This window comes from Gopherus evgoodei, chromosome 10 (assembly GCF_007399415.2).
Source record: "Gopherus evgoodei ecotype Sinaloan lineage chromosome 10, rGopEvg1_v1.p, whole genome shotgun sequence".
Classification (NCBI taxonomy): Eukaryota; Metazoa; Chordata; order Testudines; family Testudinidae; genus Gopherus; species Gopherus evgoodei.
In genome coordinates this window covers 482,822-507,291 of record NC_044331.1, presented here as the reverse complement: position 1 = coordinate 507,291, position 24,470 = coordinate 482,822, and the positions used below count along the sequence as shown (strand labels likewise).

Sequence of the window (24,470 nt, the reverse complement as noted above, 5' to 3'; positions counted from 1 at the left end):
AGGTTCAGATGCCCATTGAAGATTTACCCTTTGATGGACAAAACCTAGTTAATTCAAAAACTGATCAGGCTTTGTATTCATTAAAACACTCCAGATCCCCGCTTAGATCACACTGTATCTAGAAAATAAGGAACATACAATTGTGGCCGCCTGTGAAAGTTTGGTTTAAGTTACTTGCTAGCATCACACAGGAACTCTGTGGCAGAGGCTGGGATCAAATTCAGTTCTCCAGCTTGGCAGGGCTGGAGTAGAGAGGTTGATCTGAGAGTAGTCAGCATAGAGAGGGTTAAATGTCTGCTTGTGGATGAGCTTGGCCCGAGATAAATCATAGAGGGGGAAGAGAAAAGGAGCAAGGACAGAGCCCGGTGGGACTCCCACAGAGCACTGATGAGGGCGTGAGTAGGACCCTCTGAAGGGCAGGCTGAAGGAGCAAGTAGAGAACTGGGAGAGGCCAACATTTCCAGAAGACATGTGCTTTGAATCCAGGGACTAATCTCCCTCAGGCACTGGGAGAGCTAGGAGATAGTGCACTCTGCCTTGGATATAAAGCTGGATCTTGTGGCTGTTTGAGTCATGCTCTCCCCAGCAGGTCTGTGCATATGTTGACTAGAATGGGGGAGATGATGGAGCCACATACTCCTGTGTGCTACCATACATAACCTTAATCCACTTCACAGACTCTTCAGCTCTCCCTCTTTGGAGGAGCCTCTTACCCTTCATATACACACCAAAGGCTGCCTCAATTCCAGCTTCCACCTAGAACAGGGAAGCCCTCATATTTTCATATCTTGCTCTCTGCATTGTCTCTGTCTCATTCCACACCCAGCCCTCCTGCTGGCTCTGTACAGCTCTGTCACTGAGTGAAATACCGCTACACTTCTGCTTCCCCTGCAGCTTCTCCAAGCACAACATTCCAGGTGAGCCTTGTCCAAGATGATTTCCTCGTGGTCTGCAAGGCTGAGACCTAGCTCATGGCACACAGGAGAGCTGCTGAGGTCAGTGTATTATGGCTCATTGCCAATAATTCAGCAGCGTACACATGCCTTCAGCGTGCTGTTCATAGGCTGCAATCTGCTAGGAGTGTGCGTGAGGTGGCAGGTTTGGGGGGCAGAGTTAAGGTCACTTGAGGTACTTAACTCTGCATTTCCCCATTGCACTTCTCCAGTGCCTCCTTTCCAGGAGAATAGCTCAAAGCACCTTACAACCGTGCAGTAATGTTGCTTCAGAAAACCTTTGTGAGACAGGGCCCTGTTATCGCCATTTGATGGGTGGGAAGTGGAGGCCCAGAGACATGAAGTAACTTTACCACGGTGACAGAGGGACGCACAGCCAGAAGTGGATGTTGACCTCCTGAACTGCAGTGATGCAAGCCCATTCTCATACATTGGTGGCTTTATCTCAGTTTAGCCACACCTGGCCTTTTTAAAAAATCCCAGAATTCTTATCTATTACTTTTGACGTCATTGTTATGGTTTTGCAACTGCCCCAGAGCTCTGCTCCACACACAGCTGTCCTGGTTTAAGTACAGGCAAGATTTTATGAAGACTTAATTCAGTCTGTGGGTGGACCCTCTTAAACCAACTTAATCCTGTATTTTAGTCATTAACTTGCTCCTGTACCTTACATTCTACATACAGAGCAAGCTAAACCACTGTAACCCGTTTTAAAATGAGATAATGTGTCCTCACAGGGGTTTGCACTAGTTTAACTAAATCAGGGTAATTAAACTGGTGCAAGTTTGTGTCTAGACAAGCCCTGTGTTTTTTGTCTGGAATTAGAATAGCAACTGCTTGTGATGTGATACATTACCCTCTAACTCAGCTGCGGCTGCAGTCCCTGCATTTCCTTTCCATTGCTTTGAAGCCGGCGTGGGATGTCAGAACATCTGCTCATAACAAGATTGCCTGTGGTGCTGTTATGCATACTCCAACCACAGAGGGCGCTGAAAGCAATTTTCAATTGGATATTTGATTGAATTAGGAAGTAAGAGGGAGACATGGGGGGGAGCTCCCCCAATATGTGTTTTGAACAACTTCTGACATGCTGGTAACCCTGACAGTTAACATGCAAATGAGGGGCCTAGTGCAGCATTTTATCCGGGGCAGCACAAGCATTGAGGAAGAATCGCTCACTTTGAGAATGCAGTGCAAGGAAAGCAATTTCAGGACCAGGGAAGCCAAGCACCTATCCGCAAGTGCGTCTGAGAGCAGGGCTGGCTTTACACCTTACATGCTCCTAGGCACAGCATCTTCAGTGCCACCCCGCCTACAGATGACCTTCATGTTTGCTGTAAAAAAATGCAGACGCCGGCACCCCTTGGCATGTGCCTAACTGGAAATCCAGCCTTATGTGTGGGTATGTCTACACTACAGGAGTATTCTGATTTTACATAAACCGATTTAGTAAAACGGATTGTATAAAGTTGAGTGCACGCGGCCACACAAAGCACAATAATTCAGCGCTGTGCGTCCATGTACCGAGGCTAGCGTCGATTTCTGGAGCGCTGCATTGTGGGTAGCTATCCCGCAGCTATCCCATAGTTCCCACAGACTCCCCCACCCACTGGAATTCTGGGTTGTGATCCCAATGCATGATGGTGCAAAAACAGTGTCGCAGGTGATTCTGGGTAAATGTCGTCACTCAATCCTTCCTCTGTGAAAGCAACAACAGACAATCATTTTGCGCCCTTTTTCCCTGGATTGCCCTGGCAGATGCCATAGCATGGCAACCATGGAGCCCGTTTTGCCTTTTGTCACTGTCACCGTATGTGTACTGGATGCCGCTGACAGAGGTGGTACTGCAGTGCTATACAGCCTTTGCAAAGTAGAAGAGATGGTTACCATCCCTATTGTACTGTCTGCCATGCCACTGTAAATTGGTGATGAGATGACGGTTATCAGTCGTTCTGACCAGCTGCTGCTGTCATGGGTGCGCCTGGCTAGCCTCACTGAGGTCAGCTGTGGGTGCAAAGACAAAAATGGGAATGACTCCCCCAGTCATTCCCTCCTTTATGTTTTATCTAAAAATAGAGTCAGTCCTGCCTAGAATATGGGGCAAGTGTACTAGAGAGTCAGTGCATCAGAGAACCAGAGAGCACAGCCGCTCTGTGTCAGAGCCCGCAGAAATGATGAGCTGCATATCATTCTAGGGGGTGCCCCTGCAACAACCTCACCCGTTGCTTCCCTTCTCCCTCAACCCTCCTGGGCTACTGTGGCAGTGTCTCCCCATTTGTGTGATGAAGTAATAAAGAATGCAAGAATAAGAAACACTGACTTTTTAGTGAGATAAAATGAGGGGGAGGCAGCCCAGTCCAGGCAGGCTATTAAACGGTGAGGGGGAGAGGAGCCCAGCATCCCGCTGCTATGATAGTCAAGGCCATACAGAATCTTTTCTTTAGACATGAAAGGGGAGGGCTGATGTAGCTCAGCCCCCAGTTGCTATGATGAGGATGGTTACCAGCTGTTCTGTACCATCTGCCGGGAATAACCGGGAATCATTCCTATTTTTACCCAGGTGCCCCCGGCCGACCTCACCTGAGGACAGCCAGGAGCACTCACTGGATGACGACGAGGATGGCTATCATTCCTTTTGTATTGTACCATCTGCCACCAGGGAGGGAGTGAAGAGGATGCTGCTGTTCAGTGCCGCAGCACCGCATCTACCAGCAGCATGCAGTAGAGATAGGGTGACACTGAAAAATCAAGCAACGATTTTTTTCCCTTTTCTTTCACAGGTGGGAGGAGGGGGTGAATTGACGACATATACTCTGAACCACCCCGGACAATGTATTTGACCCTACAGGCATTGGGAGCTCAGCCAAGAATGCAAATACTTTTCGGAGACTGCGGGGACTGTGGGATAGCTGGAGTCCTCAGTCCCCTCTCCCTCCCTCCATGAGCATCCATTTGATTCTTTGGCTTTCCATTACGCTTGTCACACAGCACTGTGCTGTGGACTCTGTATCGTAGTCTGGACATTTTTTTTCGAATGCTTTGGCATTTCATCTTCTGTAACGGAGCTCAGCTAGAACAGATTTGTCACCCCATACAGCGATCAGATCCAGTATCTCCCGTATGGTCCATGCTGGAGCTCTTTTTGGATTTGGGACTGCATGGCCACCCATGCTGATCAGAGATCCATGCTGGGCAAACAGGAAATGCAATTCAAAAGTTTGCGGGGCTTTTCCTGTCTACCTGGCCAGCGTATCCAAGTTCAGATTGCTTTCCAGAGCGGTCACAATGGTGCACTGTGGGATACCGCCTGGAGGCCAATACCGTCGATTTGCGGCCACACCTACCCTAATCTGACATGGCAATATCAATTTCAACGCTACTCCTCTCATCGGGGAGGAGTACAGAAACCGGTTTAAAGAGCCCTTTATAGCGATATTAAGGGCCTCGTTATGTGGACGGATGCAGGGTTAAATCAGTTTAACACTGCTAAATTCGGTTTAAACGCATAGTGTAGACCAGGCCTTAGAGAGTTGTTTGCCCTTTCCACGTGGGTGATTGTGTTTCCTAGAGCAGAGATGCTGCCTCCTAGTGAACATGGCAGCTGGCTGGGTCACAGCCCCTCTGCCAGTCTGTCAGTGTCACTGTGCTACAGCACCATAAGGAAGCAGAGCCTCCATGCAGAGGCGGTGGGTTCATTAGCATGACAAGCACACAGTGCCTGCCTGAGAGCAGTCATTGTTCACTAGGGGCTCAGGGTGCTGCTGCCTACAGCCAGCTGTCCCATGACAGAGCACGCTGTATGGGGGAGACAGAACAGTGCCAGCTTTCAGCAGAGCCTTTGTTTAAGTCAAAAGGAAAAACAACCTAACAGAGGCGCCGGCATGTCCTAGGAGACACAGACAGACTCTGGTGAATTCATTACATCAGTCAGGCCTCACTGAGGCCCCAGTGGAAATGGAGGGACTGTTGAGCCAGGGATGGTCCCCAGCCACTGTCAGGCCTGCAGTCTGCTGTTTGCAGGCCTGCCTTGGACAGTGACTGCCTGGGCATACAGCTCATACAGCAGAGGTTGAATGTGCAGGAGAACACCAACATCTGACCATCTGGGCTGTGCTCCAAATGGGGCGGTGGGAGCTGAGCCCAACCCCTGCCAGGAATCAGCACTTCTGACCATTAGGCAGACTCTTCTGTGACCCTTTCTCCCAGATTGGCCCTTTCAGAAGCTGCTGCCTCAAGCAAAATATCCAGGTGACTGGGGAGGGTAGTCAGGGCCTCTTCCTATCAATCAGCTTTTGGACCCATAGGACCCACCATGGCTGTCTGCACTGAGGCAGAATTAGAACCAGACTGCAACTGAGTTTGTCACTGATGCAGAGGACCTACGTCTGCTTGTTTGCTTGTGCTTATTGTTTTTCACAGATATAAAAGCAAGTGGCTCCAAGGAGATCTGTAATTCCTAGAGAACCTGAATGCTCTACTCATCTGCAGTGATCCTCTCTTGGGGTGAATGAAATAGCTGCTGCAGCTAGATTCAGACCAGAAGAGCATCGCAGCACCCTGTAACTGGATCCTTCTATGATGGATCAGAGAACTCCTCTGTGGGGAAAAACCCAGGGCCACCCTCTGGCATCACATTTTTGGTCATACAGATGTCAGGGAAAGAAATCCTGCACCTTGACTTTTTTCCCCCATTTGCCATTGCAGAGGAAGCCAAAGGATCTGGAGAAATGCTTTAAAGCAGAGTTTGGCAACCTATGGCATGCGTGCCAAACACGGCACGCAAGCCAATTTTGAGTGGCACGCTGCCTGCCGCGGTCCCGGCCCCCAGCCCCACTCAGCCCCCCCGCCCATCGCTCTCTCCTGCGGGGGCAGGAGGCAGAAGCTTGGTCCTGGGGCAGCCAAGCTTCCCCCCTCCTCCGCTTCTTCCCCCAGCGTGGTGCTCTCCTGCCCCTCCTCCTTTCCTTCCCTGCCCCGATGGCCCTAGCGGGGGGGGGGAGGGGAAAGAGACACAGCGTGCTTGCTGCTCCGTAGAAGAGGCAGGGACGGGGCCTTGGGAAGGGGTAGAATGGCATATCCCTTCTAGACCCCTGCCATGAGCCGCTCAGGGCAGGGGGCTGGGAGCACCCCCACGAGCTGAGCACCCCAGCCCTCTGCCCTGAACCCCCCCCCACAGCCTTCTGCTCTGCATCCCCACACCTCCCAGCCCTCTGCCCTGACTCCTGAACCCCCCACACACACCCAGCCTTCTGCCCTGAACCCTCCGACACTCCTAGCCCTCTGCCCTGACTCTCCCATGCATCCAGCCTTCTGCCCTACACCCCCACAGCCCTCTGCCATGACCCCTGAACCCCCCCACACTCCCTCAACTCTGAACCCCACCCACACCCAGCCTTCTGCCCTGCAGCCCCCCACACCCCTCAGTCCTCTGCCCTGACCCCTGAAAACCCCCCACACACCCAGCCTTCGGCCCTGCACCCCCCTACACACCCAGCCTTTGGGCCTGAACCTCACCCCCACCCCTCTGTCCTGACCCTTGAACACCCCCCCCTCCAGTCTGGGGTCCTGGCTGCTAGCCCCTTGCAAGCTGCCATCCCGGCCGCAGGCCCCGCTCGGCCCGTTGCTGGCCTAGGTGAACAGAGCCCTAGGCTGGCAGCAAGCTGAGCAGGCTGGCAGCGTAAGATCAGCATTTTAATTTAATTTTAAATGAAGCTTCTTAAACGTTTTGAAAACCTTGTTTACTTTACATACAACAGTTGAGTTGTATTATATAGACTTATAGAAAGAGAGTTCTAAAAACGTTAAAATGTATGACTGGCACGCAAAACCTTAAATTAGAGTGACTAAATGACAACTCGGCACAGCACTTCTGAAAGGTTGCCGACCCCTGCTTTAAAGAATGCCAGCTTGCCAACTCTTCTAGCCCTGAACCCACCAGAGGGGAGAAATGGGTTTGGCAGGCAGAGGGGAAAGTGATGGGTAGTTGGGGGTGAGGCTTTTACTGCTGGGAATTTAGGATGGTTGAAGAGTGGGGAATTTGTAAAGCCCCCAATGGTAACTGATGGGGCCTGTTACTGCAGGGTAGCTGTTAAGAAGGGGAGTAACAATTATTTAGTATGACAGACATGCAGAACCAGAGGCCAGACTGACAAAAGGCAAACAGGACTCCTGGGAAAGGACAATGCTAGCTGCAATTCAGTATGAGTCTATAGGCCCTGCCCTCACCTAGCAAAGCCACAACTGTATTTTGAACTAACAGACTCCATGAGAGAGGTGAAAATGTCATTGTTCAGAGCAGCCACGTCAGAGCCAGCAGGTAGCTGAAGTCACCAAGGCCAGAGCCTCAAAGATTAGTTAGGCCTCTATTGTCCATTGACTTCAGTGTGGGTTAGACATGCAAAGACCTTTTGAGGATCTGGGCCCAAGTTCATGTAGTTCTTGGTTGAGGCACAACATATTTGGCCCGGAGCCAGTCATATTAATGGACAGGTGCTAAGACAGCCAGTCAGCTACAGATGGGACCTCAGAATATTTCAGTTCTTCTTCGAGTGATTGCTCACATCCATTCCAGTTAGGTGTGCGCGCTGCGCGTGCACGTTCGTCGGAAACTTTTTACCCTAGCAACTCCAGTGGGCCGGCAGGTCGCCCCCTGGAGTGGCGCCGCCATGGCGCCCAATATATATCCCTGCCGGCCCGCCCGCTCCTCAGTTCCTTCTTACCGCCGTGTCGGTCGTTGGAACTGTGGAGCGCGGCATAGCTGTCCTCCACGTCCCTAGCTCTCCTAGTTCTCTATCGTTTATCTATCGTTCATCTCTAGTTCCATTATAGTTGTTAATTAGTTTGTTAAGTAGATAGTTAAGTTAAATAGTTAAGTAGTTCTTCGCCGGGGGCTTAGCCCTTCCCGGCACCCGACGCCAGGCTCATGCCTGTTTCGCCGGGCTTCAAGCAGTGTGCGGCCTGCAAGAAGCCCATGCCTACCAGCGATCCCCACGAAGCGTGCCTGAAGTGCCTCGGGGAATCGCACAGATCCGACAAGTGCCGCATCTGTAAGGCTTTTAAGCCGAGGACAAAGAAGGAGAGGGATCAAAGGCTCCGAACTCTCCTAATGGAGGCGGCACTTGACCCGACGGCTTCGCAGGCCGTGGTATCGGCACCGGCACCGGATCGCTCCGGCACCAAGAAGACTCCCCGGCACCGACCCTCTCCGGCACTGGAGTCAGAGCCAAGGCCGTCGAAGTCTGATACTCCGGCCAGGCAGACCCGGCTAGAGCGCCCGGCCTCGACATCGGCCGTGGCGCCGCCGGCACCGTCAGCACCGTTGACTCCGGGCCCGGTGGGTCCGTTGAGTCCGGTACCGCCGAGCTCCCCCATGAGATCTGGGGTTGAGATAGTGGTCCCGTCCACACCGGAGACCTTCGCCTCGGCTCGGGACCTTATTGCCCTGACTGAGCCCACTCGGCTGCCACCCCCGGTACCTCCGGTGCGGGTCGTGTCCAGAGGCAAGCCCATGATATCGGCACCGCCCAGAGACAGTCGTTCACGATCCAGGTCCCGACGTCTTGGGCGCTCCAGATCCCGACGCCGCTCACAGTCCCGGCACCGCTCCCCTCAGCGGTACCGGTCGCACTCGTGGCACCGGTCGGCATCGAGACGGTCGCGGTCAGGCTCCAGTCGTCGACACCGGCACCGCGATTCCAGGAGCAGGTCCCGACGCTACTCGCCGCACCGGTCGACCTCCCGGCACCGAGCTGGTGGCAGGTCCCGGTCTCGGTCGACCTCCCGGCACCGAGCTGGTGGCAGGTCCCGGTCGACCTCCCGGCACCGAGCTGGTGGCAGGTCCCGGCACCGAAGCGGCGCCCGGTACCGATCAGGATCCCGGCACCGTGACAGATCCCGGCACCGATATGACTCCCGGCACCGGTCCCCGGCACCGAGACGATCCTCCGTGCCGGCCCGCGCAGACCCTTACCATCCAGGGTCGGCCCCACCATGGCCCTCGAGACAGCCGTCCGTATCTTCCCAGACGGACAGCGGGTATGCGCTGGGCACCGACAGGCAGGCGGCGCTGTTCGGTGATCCGCCGCTGCAGGACCAAGGCCCACAACAGTGGGGATTCTGGACACCCTGGGCATACCATCAGGCCCAGGGCCCCCAGCAGCTCCCTGCTAGACTGGCGACTGCGGAGCGTAGGGCCCCTGAAGCCTCGTTGTCTCGCCCCCCTCCCTCCCCGGAAGGGGAGGAAGGGTCCAAGCAGCAGGACTCCGCTGCGGCTCCGGAGGCAGAGGCGAGGGCTGAGGAAGACCCTCAGTTAGACACTCTCGTGCCTGGGGTCTCATCTTCCTCCTCCCCGGATGAGGCGGTGGCGGGTACCTCCTCCAACAGTCCCCCCCCGCTGGATCTCAGGGCGCACCAAGACCTCCTCAGGCGATTGGCTCAAAATCTGAGTCTGCAGGCAGAGGAGGTCTCGGAGATAGAGGATCCAATTGTAACCATCCTCTCTTCTGATGCTCCCACCAGGGTCGCCCTGCCCTTCATACGGACCATCCAGGCCAACGCCAATACCATCTGGCAGTCCCCGGCCTCCATCCCTCCGACAGCGAAAGGAGTCGAGAGGAAGTACATGGCCCCTTCTAGGGGATACGAATATCTCCATGTACACCCGACTCCGGGTTCACTGGTGGTGCAATCAGTGAACGATAGGGAGCGTCACGGCCAGGAGGCTCCAGCCCCCAAATCCAGAGAAGCCAGGCGGATGGACCTCCTTGGCCGTAAGGTGTATTCGGCTGGGGCGCTGCAGCTCAGGGTCTCCAACCAGCAGGCCCTGCTGAGCAGATATGCCTTTAATTCCTGGGTGGCAGTGGACAAATTTAAGGAGCTGCTGCCACAGGATGCTCGCCAAGAGTTTACGGCCATCTTGGACGAAGGCAAGAAGGTCGCACGCACGGCCTTACAAGCCTCCTTGGACGCTGCGGACTCGGCTGCCCGTACCCTCGCGTCAGGAGTTACGATGCGTCGCATCTCCTGGCTGCAGGTTTCCGGCCTTCCACCGGAGCTCCAGCATACCATACAGGACCTTCCTTTCGAAGGCCAGGGCCTGTTTTCTGATAAGACAGACCCCAGACTCAAGAGTCTAAAAGACAACCGGGTTATTATGCGGTCCCTCGGGATGCACACCCCCGTGACGCAGCGTAGACCCTTTAGGTCGCAACAACAGCAGCAACGTAGGCCGTTTTCCCAGTTCCGCCAGCGGCAGGACCTTTACAGGCGCCGCGGCAGGAACGGAAGGCGCAGGCAGTCGGGGACCAAGGGGGGCAGAACCAAGGCTCCTCAAAACCCCCGCCTGGTCCTAAGCCTTCATTTTGAAGGTGCGCCCGAGGGCGCGGTAACAGTTTCCCCTATGGATCCTTCCCCCCCGTTTTCCAACCGCCTTTCGTTTTTCCTCCCGGCGTGGTCCCAAATAACATCGGACCGCTGGGTCTTAAGCATGGTGCAGACGGGATACCGCCTGCAGTTTGTTTCATTTCCTCCTTCCCGCCCTCCTTCCTCGTCCCTCTTCAGGGACCCCTCTCACGAGCAATTCCTTCGGCAGGAGGTGCAGACGCTCCTCAGCAAAGGAGCTATAGAGGCGGTTCCGGAAAACGAGAAAGGCAAGGGATTTTATTCCCGCTACTTTCTGATCCCCAAGGCCAAGGGGGGGCCTCAGGCCTATCCTCGACCTGCGAGAACTCAACAAATACCTCGTGAAGTTGAAGTTCCGCATGGTATCCCTGGGGACCATTATTCCATCCCTGGATCCGGGAGACTGGTACGCCGCCCTCGACATGCAGGACGCGTATTTCCACATTGCCATTTGGCCACGCCACAGACGCTTTCTCCGCTTCGTTGTGGGGGCTCTTCATTATCAATTTGCAGTCCTCCCATTCGGCCTGTCCACGGTCCCGAGGGTGTTTACAAAATGCATGGCAGTTGTCGTGGCGCATCTTCGGCGCAACCGTGTCCACGTGTTCCCTTATCTGGACGACTGGTTGATTCGGGGCACGTCGGAACAGCAAGTCAACAGCCATGTCCGCGTGATCACCGGCATGTTTGCAAGTCTGGGCCTCTTGATAAACACAGACAAGTCCACCCTGAGGCCCACGCAGAAGGTGGAATTTATCGGGGCCGTCCTGGACGCCACTGTGGGCAGGGCCTCGCTGCCTCTGCAACGGTTCCAGACCATGGTGGCGATCGTTCAACGTTTGCGGTCAGCCCCATTGACGTCAGTGAGGACATGTCTAACCCTGTTAGGCCACATGGCGGCGTGCACCTTTGTGACCGATTACGCTCGGCTCCACATGAGGCCCCTCCAGCTGTGGCTTATCAGTCATTACAGGCCGGCAAGGCAACCGTTAGACATGTTAGTCACAATCCCCCAGAAGGTCTTAGATTCTCTCGGCTGGTGGTTAGACCAGTCCGTATTATGTGCGGGTCTTCCCTTCCACCCCTCTCAGCCCTCGGTATCCCTGACATCGGATGCCTCAGATCTAGGCTGGGGGGCCCACCTAGGGGCCCTGCGGACACAGGGCCTGTGGTCCCAGGAGGAGGTGGGGCTACACATCAACATGCGGGAGTTGAGAGCGGTCCGCCTTGCTTGTCAAGCGTTCTGTCATCAGCTTCAGGGTCGTTGTGTCGCCGTGTTCACGGACAACACGACGACCATGTACTATATCAACAAGCAGGGCGGCACCAGGTCCTCCTCCCTGTGCCATGAGGCGATACGACTCTGGGACTTTTGCGTAGCCCACTCCATTCACCTCAGGGCTTCCTTCCTCCCTGGAGTACGGAACACGCTGGCGGATCGATTGAGCAGATCCTTCCTGTCACACGAGTGGTCCCTTCGCCCGGACGTCGCTCTCTCCATTTTCCGGAGGTGGGGTTATCCCCGGGTGGACCTCTTTGCGTCCAAGGGGAACAGGAAGTGCCAAGCGTTCTGCTCCTTTCAGGGCAGGGAGCCGGGGTCGATAGCGGATGCCTTCCTCATCCAGTGGTCGACCCACCTGTACTATGCGTTTTCCCCGTTCCCTCTGGTCCACAAGGTCCTCCTGAAGGTGCGCAGAGACAGGGCTCTCGTGATCATGGTGGCCCCGGCATGGCCCAGGCAGCAGTGGTACACCATGCTGCTGGACTTGGCCGTAGCCGACCCAGTTCCCCTGCCCCTTCATCCGGACCTGATTACCCAGGACCACGGGACCCTCTGTCACCCAGACCTGCAGTCGCTGCACCTAGCGGCGTGGCTCCTGCGTGGCTGACTGGTTCCGAGCTGCGCTGCTCCACGCCTGTGAGAGAGGTGCTCTTGAGCAGCAGGAAACCGTCCACAAGAGCCACATATTCGGCGAAATGGAAGCGCTTCTCCTGTTGGTGCGTAGAGAGAAATCTCCGCCCTATGGAAGTTTCGATAACCGAAATCTTAGACTACGTTTGGTCCCTCAAAGGGCAAGGTCTGGCCTTATCGTCGTTGCGAGTCCACCTAGCAGCTATCTCCACCTTTCACCCGGGTGCGGACGGTCGCTCCGTTTTTTCTCACCCGACGGTGTCGAGATTCCTTAAAGGGCTGGAACGTTTATTCCCTAACGTCCGTCCCCCTGCTCCAACCTGGGATCTTAACCTGGTGTTGTCCCGGCTCATGGGGCCCCCCTTTGAGCCGTTAGCTACTTGCTCCCTGCTCTACCTCTCTTGGAAAACTGCCTTTCTAGTGGCTATCACCTCAGCTAGACGGGTGTCGGAGCTCCGAGCTCTTGTGGTAGACCCCCCATATACGGTCTTCCACAAGGACAAGGTGCAGCTGAGACCACACCCTGCTTTTCTGCCCAAGGTGGTCTCAGCCTTCCACGTCAACCAAGAGATTTTCCTTCCGTTTTTTTTCCCAAAACCTCACTCTTCAGGCAGGGAGCAGCAGCTCCACTCGCTGGATGTCCGTAGGGCTCTCGCGTTCTACATAGAGAGGACTAAGCCCTTCCGAAAATCCCCCCAGCTTTTCGTGGCGGTAGCAGATTGTATGAAAGGGCTTCCTATCTCCTCCCAGAGGGTATCCTCTTGGGTTACGTCCTGTATCAGGACCTGTTATGACTTGGCCCATGTCCCTACGGGCCGTGTGACTGCGCATTCTACCAGGGCGCAGGCGTCGTCGCTGGCTTTCCTCTCCCGCGTGCCCATCCAGGAAATCTGTCGGGCAGCGACCTGGTCATCGGTCCACACCTTTGCTTCCCACTACGCCCTGGTCCAGCAGTCGAGGGAGGATGCGGCCTTCGGAACTGCAGTGCTCCGTGCCGCGACTTCTCACTCCGACCCCACCGCCTAGGTATGGCTTGGGAGTCACCTAACTGGAATGGATGTGAGCAATCACTCGAAGAAGAAAAGACGGTTACTCACCTTTGTAACTGTTGTTCTTCGAGATGTGTTGCTCACATCCATTCCACACCCGCCCTCCTTCCCCACTGTCGGAGTAGCCGGCAAGAAGGAACTGAGGAGCGGGCGGGCCGGCAGGGATATATATTGGGCGCCATGGCGGCGCCACTCCAGGGGGCGACCTGCCGGCCCACTGGAGTTGCTAGGGTAAAAAGTTTCCGACGAACGTGCACGCGCGGCGCGCACACCTAACTGGAATGGATGTGAGCAACACATCTCGAAGAACAACAGTTACAAAGGTGAGTAACCGTCTTTTGCCAGTTCTCTGCTACATACATTTTTAAATTAAAAGTGGAATTAAATTAGCCAGAAAGGTGTTATGGGGAAGGGTAGCTAGTGACTGTGAATGGAGTACTGGTTATGTTAATTCCTTTATTAAGCCTGTGCACATGCACAGCATCAGTTAGCTGTTTCCAGAAGCCTGAGCAGACTCAGAGCAGGGTTCTCATCCAGGTAACTTAAATGCTGGGGCTTTCCTCTGGCCAGACATGACTCCCAAGTTCTCACTGACAGTAACTGGGACCATCTTCGGGGGGGGGGTGTGCTCCTCCTTTGCCCTCCACAAGCTGCTATTTCTTGATCACCCCCATAGTTCTTCGAGCATTGGTCCCTCTATGTATTCCATATGTGGGCACGCATGAAGTTTGGACATTTTTCCCTGATTAGGCCACCCTGTGATGCAAATCACCCTAGGGACCAAGAAGAAACCTGAGGAGGAGGTCAAGGCTCAGGAGGAAGAGGACTATTTCAACAGAATCCACAAAAGATCTCTCTTAACCCCTTCCAGCCATCTACGCATAAGGATCTATTTTCCTCATCGCATGACTTCTGCTGCAGTACCCTGTCCTGATGACCTAAGTTCTGTCAGGAGCTGCTGGGAAGGACAGCGGACACTCTGGACATGGAACTACCTGAAGGGCATGAGAAGCAGATACTTTATTTGACATTCTTCATTCTGACCCTAGGCAGGTTGGCTATGCCAAGAATGGAAGACTCCCAAGGCAGATTGCAGTGTCTCTAGCTCCAGTAAGCAAATGAGCAAAGCTGAAATACCAAGACCCTCAAAAATGATTTGAGTACTTCCTTGCTTCCTATTGCTATCTGTAGTACAGTGGAAATCCAAATAGACAGAATACAAGACTTGACCGCTTAGGCAGAAAGACCTACTCCTCTGCCTCTCTACAATAATCAATTCCTATTCACTAAATATGGACTTGGATCCACTCTCTTCCACCATCAGTTATGTCCCTTCAGGTATCAGGGCCCACTCAACTAGAGCACAGGAAACGTCTTCATCGTGGTTAAGAAACATTCCTGCATCAGACAGCTGCAGAGCAGCTGCACCCATACCACTACCAAAAATTACACTCTAGATTTGGCAACTAGGTCAGGTGACAAGTTCTGTGATCTCCGTTTAGTAGAAGAACGGTCTGAATGGCTAATTTGGGAATTATGCGGGTGGGGTGAGCGCCACACAAAGACTTGAAGACGAAAGGTTATCTTGCAGTAACTATAGTTCTTCTAGATGTTCTGTCCGTGTGGATCCCACAACTCACTAGCCATCCCTGTTCCTTTGAAGGCCATTGCTGCTGAGATTCTGAACCAGCAAGGGAATCAGGCACAATGACATGCAGGGCACAAGTGTGGCCTCACAATGGACACTGATGTGCATGCATGAAGCTCACCAGGCATGGGGTCCACATAGTCAAAAACGTCCTAACTACAGTTACTGTAAAGTAAATAATTTACTTCCTGGGCATAGGCAGCCCAGAGCTGGGAGAAGACAGTCCTGGCTTCCTGTGCTCTGATTACAAATTGGGCCTGGAAAGCTCTACCTGAAGGGCTAAAATACAGTTAAATAGCTTTGCTTAAAAAAACGCGCCCTGCGACTTAGTGGTGAGCAAGCAAAGGACTCCAGGGGAGATAGGAGGCTGCCATAGTACATGGCCGTCCCTTTGGCCTCACACAACTGCTATAAGCAATTTGCTACCTGAAGGAACTCCTGAATAGACCCACCTGCAGTTGCTTTCACACCCTGATTCTTGAACCAAGTTGCTTCCTCATTCTCTGCTAGTTTTTGTGCTTCCCATAGTATTCAGAAATGCCCAGGGCCGCCCGGGGGGGGGGGGAAGTGGGGCAATTTGTCCCAGGCCCCGGTCTCCGCAGGGCCCCCAAGAGAACGGGCGAGGCTCCCGCCCTAGCCCGACCCTGCCTCTGCCCCTCACCCAGAGCCTCAGCGGATCCAGCAGTGTCCCTGAACAGCAGTGCACTGTGGCTCTGGTGGGGCTCCTGAGCTCCCAGCCCTGCCCCTTACCATGTGGTTCTGAGCGGGGCTGAGCTCAGGGGCCCTGCCGGAGCCATGCCGCACCGCTGTTCAGGAACGCTGCTGGATACGACGTGCTAAGGCTCCGGGTGAGCGGGGTGCCAGGGGTAAGGGGCCGGAGCCAGGGGGGTTGGCTAAGGGGCAGGAAGTCCTGGGGACAGTCAAGACACAGGGAGGGGGCAGAGGTGGGGGGGGTGGTCAGGGGACAGGGAATGGGGGGGGTTGGATTGTGGGCATTCCGGGGGTTTGTCAGGACTCAGTGGCGGGGGGGTGGTGGATAGGGGTTGGGGCAGTCAGGGGACAGGGAGCAGGGGTGTGGTCCCAGGGTGGTGATGGTGGTGGGTCTCTGGGGAATGGTGAGGGGGCAAGGAACACGATAGGTTGGGGATTCTGAGTGGGGTGGGCAGTTGGGGGGCAGGAAGTAGGGGGGTCAGACGGGGCAGGGCCAGGCTGTTTGGGAGGCACAGCCTTCCCTACGCTAAAGCTCATTCAGCAGTTTGAGGCTTGCAGAAGAGCCAAGCTGTTAGCTTTTCCATTAGGGCTACCATCTGTTTTACTTCTCAAATGCCAAACTATAGTCTATATTTAATTTCAGTGCTATAGGGATATTCATGTCAGGGGAGGGTAGCTTCATTTAAAATTAGCCACTGGGGAAGGGATCACATGAGAAGAGCAATATCCTGCACCACCTACCTCCTTCCCGACCCTACCAAGGGAGACACTTCCTCCTCTCCCCCCCCCCCCCCGCGCTCCTGGCATTCCCTGAGGCTTCAGAGGATTTAATTCAGTGGTTCTCAGACTTTTTTGTCCTGGTGACCCCATTCACATAGCAAACCTCTGAGTGCAACTCCCCCACCCCCCCATACATTGAAAACACCTTTTTGTATATTTAACACTATTATAAATGCTGGAGGCAAAGTGGGGTTTGAGGTGGAGGCTGACAGCTCACGACCCCCAGTAATAACCTTGTGACCCCCTGAGGGGTCCCGGCCCCCACTTTGAGAACCCCTGGGTTAATTTAATTTTAGCACCGTGTCCATTCACATGCATGTGCTATTTTGAGCATTTCAGTTTTCACAACATAGGCTCATCCCAGATTCTGGAACAAGCTCAAATGCTCAGTTCGTGGAGTATGTACATAAGACTAAAGACAAACCCACAGTAACCGTCTCCAGTTTGTGAGGGACCCCATGGAGCCAGTCTCTAGGAAACAGATAAATGCATGGAGGTTACAGCCATTAATGGCTATTAGCCAGGATGAGTAACGAATGGTGTCCCTAGCCTCTGTTTGTCAGAGGGTGGAGATGGATGGCAGGGGAGAGATCACTTGATCATTACCTGTAGGTTTACTCCCTCTGGGGCACCTGGCATTGGCCATTGTCGGTGGACAGGATACTGGGCTGGATGGACCTTTCGTCTGACCCAGTCTGGCCAATCTTATGTTCTAACCTAAATGAACCCAAAGTTATGGAGACAGATATGAGTCAAGGAAGCCAGCAGAGTATGAGAAACCTGGAAAAATCTCTGACTGGATGGGCGCAGGCGTTTGGCCACAAGCTGAGGTGGGTCAAAAGTTTTGGATTTTTTTAAGCAGAATTTTTTAGTGTTTCTTTAAACAATCAAACACAGCAAGCAGCAAACATTTGGCCGCACACGTCTGAAACCCCAAACCATATTCAGGTTTTGGCAGACTAATTTCAGCTTTTTAATTAAAAAAAAAAACCACAACAAATTTTTAAGGAAAGCAGACATTGTCCATGATTTTTTTCTGCTTTTTAAAAACCCCTAGTTTTTGATCCAAAAAAAAGTTTTGACAGAAAATATTTGTCCAGCCCTTTTAATGAGCTTTAGTGCCTTTTAGCACTAGTTGATGCTGAGAACCAGCGATACCTTGTAAAGAAGTTTTCTCAAAGCTGGATTTGTGCTGAGATGCGGAAGGTTTATTTTTCCCAGGGCTGCCCCTGGCAGGGAGCAAGTGGGGCAATTTGCCTGGGCCCTGCAGGGGCCCCCACGAGAATATAGTATTGCAATTTTTTTTATGGAAGGGGCCCCCAAAATTGCTTTGCCCCAGGCCCCCTGAATCCTCTGAGCGGCCCTGGAAATGCCACCAGTTATCCAAGGAATTTGCGTGATAAACTCAAATCTGACATTGGCGAGAGAAGATGTGTATCTGGGTCTCCTGAGACACGTTTGAACACACTCTCTCTCCACTGAGGAACACTGGGCAAGGTTGGGCTCATTCAGCACTAGAATCTGTACTCTTGTGTTGATGTGAGCAGGGAAGTGCCACAAACAGTGCAGTACCTGGGGGGAGAGGCTGGACACTAAGCTGGAGTGTCTGTCATCTGTGTTTGTGTGTGTGGGGGGGCGGGGTGTCACTCGGCTTGTTACTGGAGGGAAGGTGGGGGGGGAGGTTTCAGCAGCTGGTACCATGAAGAATGTTTCCCAGACGGGGAGGGCAGGGTCTTCAAAACTCATTTTTCATAGTGGGAAAGAGTTATAGATTCCAAAGCCAGCAGGGAGCATTGTGATGTCTGAGTTCCTATCTAACACAGGCCAATAGATATCCCTAAAATCATCCCCAGCGCAGAGCTTTTAGAAAAACATCCAGCCTTGCTTTAAAAAAGGCCAATGATGAAGAATCCACCACAGCCTTGGTAAACTGTTCCAACAGTTAATTACCCTCCCTGTTAAAACATACATTTTTATTTCCAGTCTGAATTTGTCTAGCTTCAATTTCCAGCCATTGGCTCTTGTTATACCTTTCTCTGCTAGATGGATGAGTCCATTATCAAATCTTTGGTCCCCAGGTCGATATGTATAGATTGTAATCAAGTCACCCTCATAGCCGTCTCCTCTTTGTTAAACTGAATGGATTGAGCTCCTTGGGTCCATGTCTATAGGGCACTTTTCTGATGCTTTAATCATTCTCATGGCTCTTCTCTGAACTCTAATTTATCAACATCCTTCCTGTCCTCTGGGTACCAGAACTGAACACGGGATTCCTGCAACAGCCACACCAGTGCCAAATACAGAGGTAAAATACCCACCCTGCCCCTATTCATGATTCCCCTAGTTATGCATCCAGGGATCATATTAGCCCTTTTGGCCAGTGTCGCTCTGGGAATTCATGTTCCGCTTCTTGGCAACTATGACCCCATAGTCTTTTGTAGAATTACTGCTTCCAAGGATAGAGTCTCTCTGAGTATGGCCTACATTCTTTGTTTCATAGGAATGCTAGCTGTATTAAAACCCATATTGTTTGCTTCTACCTAGCTTACCAAGTGAGCCAGCTCACTCTGTATCAGTGATCTGTCTTCATCATTATTTACTCCAATTTTTGTATCATCTGCAAACTTTGTCAGGGATGATTTCATGTTTTCTTCCTGATCAAAATGTTAAATAGCATAGGGCCAAAAACCAATCCCTGCAGGACACCACTGAAACACACCAGCTCCATAACTTCCTATTTACAATTACACTGTGAGACCTATAATTTAACTAGTTTTAAATCCATTTAATGTGTGCTGCGTTAATTTTCTGTAGGGGGCCAACGGTCAGGGAGGTCATGGGTGTATAATGGGCGGGAAGGAGACAGAACTTCACATAAGTTATGTCCCCCCCCCCCAGTCTCCTGGTGCCCATATGCTTGAGATGTATGGAACTGCCCAGTTGGACAAACTCAAATGGAACAGTTTTTACAAAAGCCCAAGACGTTATTTTTTGCAACTAATGTGGCTTTATTATTGTGTCAAGCTTCTCCCTTTACAGCAGTTAGTTACAGAGTGTTGCACATGAATGTGGGGAAAAGGAACTAAAATCAAGGAACTAAGGTCAAATAGTAACATGATGCAGAAGGAAAGAACCTGGGTGCTCTGTTTTTTACAACATTCAGCATAGAGAGAAGCTAGGAGCACAGACTGCCAGCTCAATACAGTTAAAACGTTCACTGTTTTATTATAATTTTAAAATAATATTTTGTACCTATTACATACGGGAATATTACACATTGTCATCCACATGCAGAAACAAGCAAAAGCAGAGTTTAAACGTTTCTCTACTGTAGTGTCATGGTACCTCTGGATTGGCCAGTGTCCCATAGGCTAACAGCCTCAGGCCTGCAGCCATTTGCTGGGGAAGGCAGGGCTTGGCCCTGTTATAAAGATGGTGGGTTTTTTTAAAAGGTGTTTTCCCATAAATTTTGAGGAAGGCGAGAGAAGCTGAAGACAGCGCACACTGCTACAAAACTCTTCAAAAGGGTGTGAAAGAGGCTCAGGGCAGGGAAGAGAGTGAGCACTGGGGTAAAGCTGCTGGAGGGCACAGCTGCAGCAACCAGGACCGTGTCCTGGGGTGGGCAGATATGTTCAGCTGGAACATACTCTCCCAGCTGCTCTCCCTTCCTAGTGAATGCAGGTGCCCCTAAAGCCCCACTGTCTCTCTCAATAGTCAAGTTTAAGAATCAGACACATTCATATGCGGGTCTATCTAAAGTTAGTGCATTAACTTTTTCTGCCTAGACACTCTGCTGAGGAAATGGATTCAGTAGCTGAGCATGCATGAGTTGTTCCCTCTTAAAACCCAGCGCTGAGTGTGCTAGGCTTCCAGGCACCAGGAGTTGGCTGACAGCCAAGCACAGGTAAACTGGACTAACTGACTTTTTGAATGACCTACAGTGAAAAGCCCAAAGAGAGAAAAGAGGCCAATGGAAAAACAGGTTGGATCTGTATCACTGCCTGCCTGTGATTGGCTGTCATAGCTGACATTCATACATACTGACTTGATCAGTTTACAGAGAACATTTATTCTCCTGGCAGACACACTTTGGACCAACTAGTTTAAAAAAACCACAAGAAAATACAATGCAGGAATTTAATAAATCCCCCAAAAGAATCTAACATGCAAAACAAGGGATGTAGCTAAAGGGCCAGCTGTGCCATTTGGCCTCGGCTCCTTTTCCCTGCAGGTGCTGGGCTTCAGAGACACCGACCCTGCTTTGCAGCCTGGGTGGAGACCCCTGCGGTTGCCAGTGATTTCTCTATGGTCATTTCTGTTCTTTAAATTGCAGCATCTGAGTATTCACAATGAGATCCCAGAAAAGCACATGGTGCCATGTTAACATGTATAAATTAAAATATTAACTCCATACAAAATGCAGCTTAACACCAAAAATAAATATATAAATTAGATGGCAAAATAAATCATTTCCATAGAAATCCCATTTTAGTCCTCTAGCAGCAGGTTTTTCAGGCAGCATTTTCTCTACACCAGCTGCCCGGGAACTGCTAGTTAGCTAGTGGCACAGATTAGCGTGTCCCAGCCAAGCACAGCTTAAGGACCTGACCTCCTTCCCCCCCCCCCACCCGCTGGGCCCAATGCCAAGTACCGGCACTGACACGTTTTGGGCTGTAGGCCAAGATTTTCATCACAGCCTTTTTATTTTATAGCCCCCCAACTGCCTCGTGTCTGTCTTGCTAAAAAAAATCCTCCCTGGTGCCATGAGCAGCCTGCCTCGGCTCTGCAAAGAGCGATCAGTGACACAGCAGCTGAGCACTAGTGCTTGAACAGCCACTTCCACTGCCTCACATTTATGGCCCTTCATGATCGCATGATCTGAGCCTGGAGCCTGAAAGGGCTTTTCCCACCACTAGCTTATATAATGCTCTGATTTATTACTCAGCAGCAATGGGCATAAATCTGTTATGATGGCTATGAGAGCAGAAGAATGAGAGAGCAAGACCTGGACAATTGCTCGTCGTGGTGGCCCAGTCTGTGCTCGAAAGGGAGCGCTCATGTTCCTTTCACAGCAGCGGGGAAATAACACTGGGGAAACCATTAGGATAATATTTCAAAAGGGTTTCTGGAGGGGTTGCTAGCCCCCGCACCCCCCCCCCCAAGCAGTATCCCCATTTCCCCAGCTTCTTGACACCCTCACTTGTGAGCAGCAAGCTGCCTGACTGTACCACTGAGGAGTCAGGGCTCCAACATGTAGGCAGGGAGATTACCGTCCTGTCAGGCCAGTGATAAGCTGCACAGTGATCAGACCATGGGCAACAAATTGCCTCTCCACTGCTGGCAGAACTGTTTACAGTGTGCTTCCTTGCCTGCATCCCTGCTGCCTCAGGTCCATATATCTCCTCTTCCCCCTCAAGAAAGCCTTTGGTTCATAGGACACAACAGTTCTTACGCAAATCCTGAACCAGCAGCAGCCAGCGTTGTCTTGAGCCTGTCTGTTCAGGTGAGTTGGGGGTTGTGCGTTTGGATACCCTTCTGACTGGGACTGTTCACGTGACAGTCCCTTGATGACGCCTGCAGTCACACTGCTGATGCTCAGAAGTACAATGTTAATCACTTTACAAGTGCGAAGCTGAGGTTAGCAGATTAGGAATGTGCTCTTTGTAGCTAAGAATGACAAGCCAACGCTCCACCAAGCCAAATTATTCTTCATCACAGCTCCTCAACCATGGCAAAAAAGATGAATGGGTAACCTAGTAATGGGTGTCCAATAACTCAGGGCAGAAGCCTCTGGAATTAGACAAACATAGCAATGCGTAGTTGGAGTCCAGCTCTCTTTTCCTAGCAAGCCTCATGTTCTGAGAGCTGGAGGAATAGCCTTCTCTTTTGGTCGGGTTATTTCAGAATACTGACACCAGAATCCCTTCACTCCTCTCTCACTCCCTGTTTCCTCTATTTCACAGTCTCTCTCCCACACCGTGACCATCACGACTATCTTCATGCAGCAGCATAGCTACAGGCCAAAGGAAACATTTCATGGTGCTACAAGCCAAGTGGCAGTGCAACCAGGGCAAGGGTAGGAGAGCAAGTGCTCGCAGCATCAAGGCAGCCAAATTATTCTACAGTGACTATACAGGCAGCAAAATAAACCAGGGAAAGAGAAGCTGGCCCTGGCCTGGTACTGCTCCTTGCATGACCTCTCAGTTCAGCACAGAATCTTAGAGACCCCCCAGGCTCCTCTTTCAAAGCATCCAGTGTTGAGCTGGATGGGTCCTGGATCTCCTGGCAAATGGGAACCACATATAGACTAAACCAGAAGAGAAGAACTGGACTGTGATGAGATGGTATCTGTCTGAGTGCTGCATGGTGGTGGACAGCATCGAGGGATGAGAGCCAGGTGTGGCTGGGAGATTCAGAACTCAATTTTGCAGGCTGGGAAGGATTCATCCTGCATCACTACAGTGCTGCTGCTTGCTAGCACCATGATGTTCAGCTCCTGCTGTTTCTCATGGGTTTGTTGGTACCATTCTCGTGTCACCTCAGTGTCATGTGTTGGAATCAGTGTCACCTGGAAAAGACAAAAGAGAAAACTGACAGCACTGCTACTCTCTGGTTTAGTGCACCAACAAATCATGCCCATACAAGCCTATAACCGTTACTCTGTCCTCATGGCCTCGCCTGCTTGTTTTTCCATCCGCCTGTTACATAATTGTCTTTTAAATTATAATGGCCTCTGTACCATCTCTCTGTGCAGCATCCAGCCCAAAGGGATCCCGGCCTTTTGAGGCACAGGCACTACCACAACATAAATAATATTAAGACAAAGGAGAATAGAAAGGTAAATGAGGTGGAGAGAAGCTGTGCTGGAGAATGAGTTGGGCAATAGCAGCGAAAGTAGCAGCAAATCTGTGTTCGCAAGGGCTCCAGTAATGGTCGTGGAATGACCGGAAAGTGCCACACAACCTGTGTGTCACCCTACCCAGGTGCAAAACATGTCCACTCAAAAGCCCTGGCATTTGAGGACGCGATATCTAGCAAAGCAGTTTGGACAAACGCATGCTCTGCTCTAGCCCTGCCTGTAGGAACAGGCACTACCCAGGCTCTCACTGAAATCTTGTAGGGAAAGGGGGGTATTATAAGGAATCGTTGCTGATGGTTTAAAGGAGCCAATAGGAAGTTATTATTGGAACAGCTTTCGAATTGTGATTTCAACACTGTCCCCACTGCCAGGGAGGGAAGTGGGGTGGGTGACCCTGTCCCTGATACTAAGTTAGTGGGCTACTCTGCTGTCTTAGGATTTACTTTCCAGATGGTTTCTGCCAGAGGACACTTTCTGTTTCCTGCTGCAGAGGCAGGAGGAGTGAGTGATCTTTAAGTGCATGAATGTCATGATAGGGAAAGAGACTGTACCCCCCCACCTTTTCTCCTCATTCCTCAGGCTACATTGTCCTCCTGTCCCTAGGCTACTGACAAACAGGACCACAAATGGCAGGGAGAGAAGAGAGGCTGCTAAAATTTCAGTGACTGGCACCTAACACTGTACAGTGATAAAGTCCCAGTCCCATTTGCTTCCCTCTAGTGTACCATAATGTGAGATTTTTTTCCACTGTGGATCAATATTGTAATAGGCTGAATTCTCCCTAGAATTCCATGATAGAATGAACATCACACAATCCTGCAGATTTAAGTCACTTACCTGCAAGTTCTCACCCCACTGGGACTTTCCTTCCAGAAGTGCATCCAGTACCACACGGCTGGGCTCCCCGTTGACTGGATCATTGCCACTCACAACATAGTATGAAGCTCGGACCCGCTTGAAGAACTCCAGGTCGCTGTTCTTCCCACTGCAGTGGTTGGGGATGTAGGCCAGGTCCACATAGACAGGGGGTCCAGGGAGCACAGAGAGACTGCTTTTGGGGCTACTGGAAACTTTGAAAAAGAGAAATTGGGCTAACAAAATCCTGAAGCATCTAGAATGCAGGAAGATTTCCTGCAGCTGCAAAGACTAAGTTAAAGGGTCT

The 24,470-nt window shown here is 51.9% G+C and overlaps 2 protein-coding genes across 12 annotated transcripts in view; one reads left to right on the top strand and one right to left on the bottom strand.

Moving 5' to 3' along the window:
• PPIP5K1 (diphosphoinositol pentakisphosphate kinase 1) overlaps window positions 1-24,470 on the top strand; it is a 232,677-nt gene that overhangs the window by 154,688 nt on the left and 53,519 nt on the right. The window contains exons 31-32 of one of the 8 annotated variants that reach the window (XM_030577302.1): window positions 895-995; window positions 5,373-5,787. The exons of 5 other annotated variants lie outside the window; for them this stretch is intronic. In XM_030577302.1, coding sequence (XP_030433162.1) covers window positions 895-968 — 74 coding nt within the window. In that variant the 3' untranslated portion in view covers window positions 969-995; window positions 5,373-5,787. Of the gene's footprint in view, window positions 1-894; window positions 2,370-5,372; window positions 5,788-24,470 lie in introns of those variants that run through there. 2 more of the 8 variants (XM_030577303.1, XM_030577299.1) reach the window with 2 other exon arrangements.
• Window positions 19,423-24,470, bottom strand: part of MAP1A (microtubule associated protein 1A) — a 125,775-nt gene continuing 120,727 nt past the window's right edge. For all 4 annotated transcript variants that reach the window (XM_030577282.1, XM_030577284.1, XM_030577285.1 and 1 more), the window contains 2 exons: window positions 24,146-24,378; window positions 19,423-23,017 (listed from right to left, as the gene is read on the bottom strand). In XM_030577282.1, coding sequence (XP_030433142.1) covers window positions 22,862-23,017; window positions 24,146-24,378 — 389 coding nt within the window. In that variant the 3' untranslated portion in view covers window positions 19,423-22,861. The remainder of the gene's footprint in view (window positions 23,018-24,145; window positions 24,379-24,470) is intronic.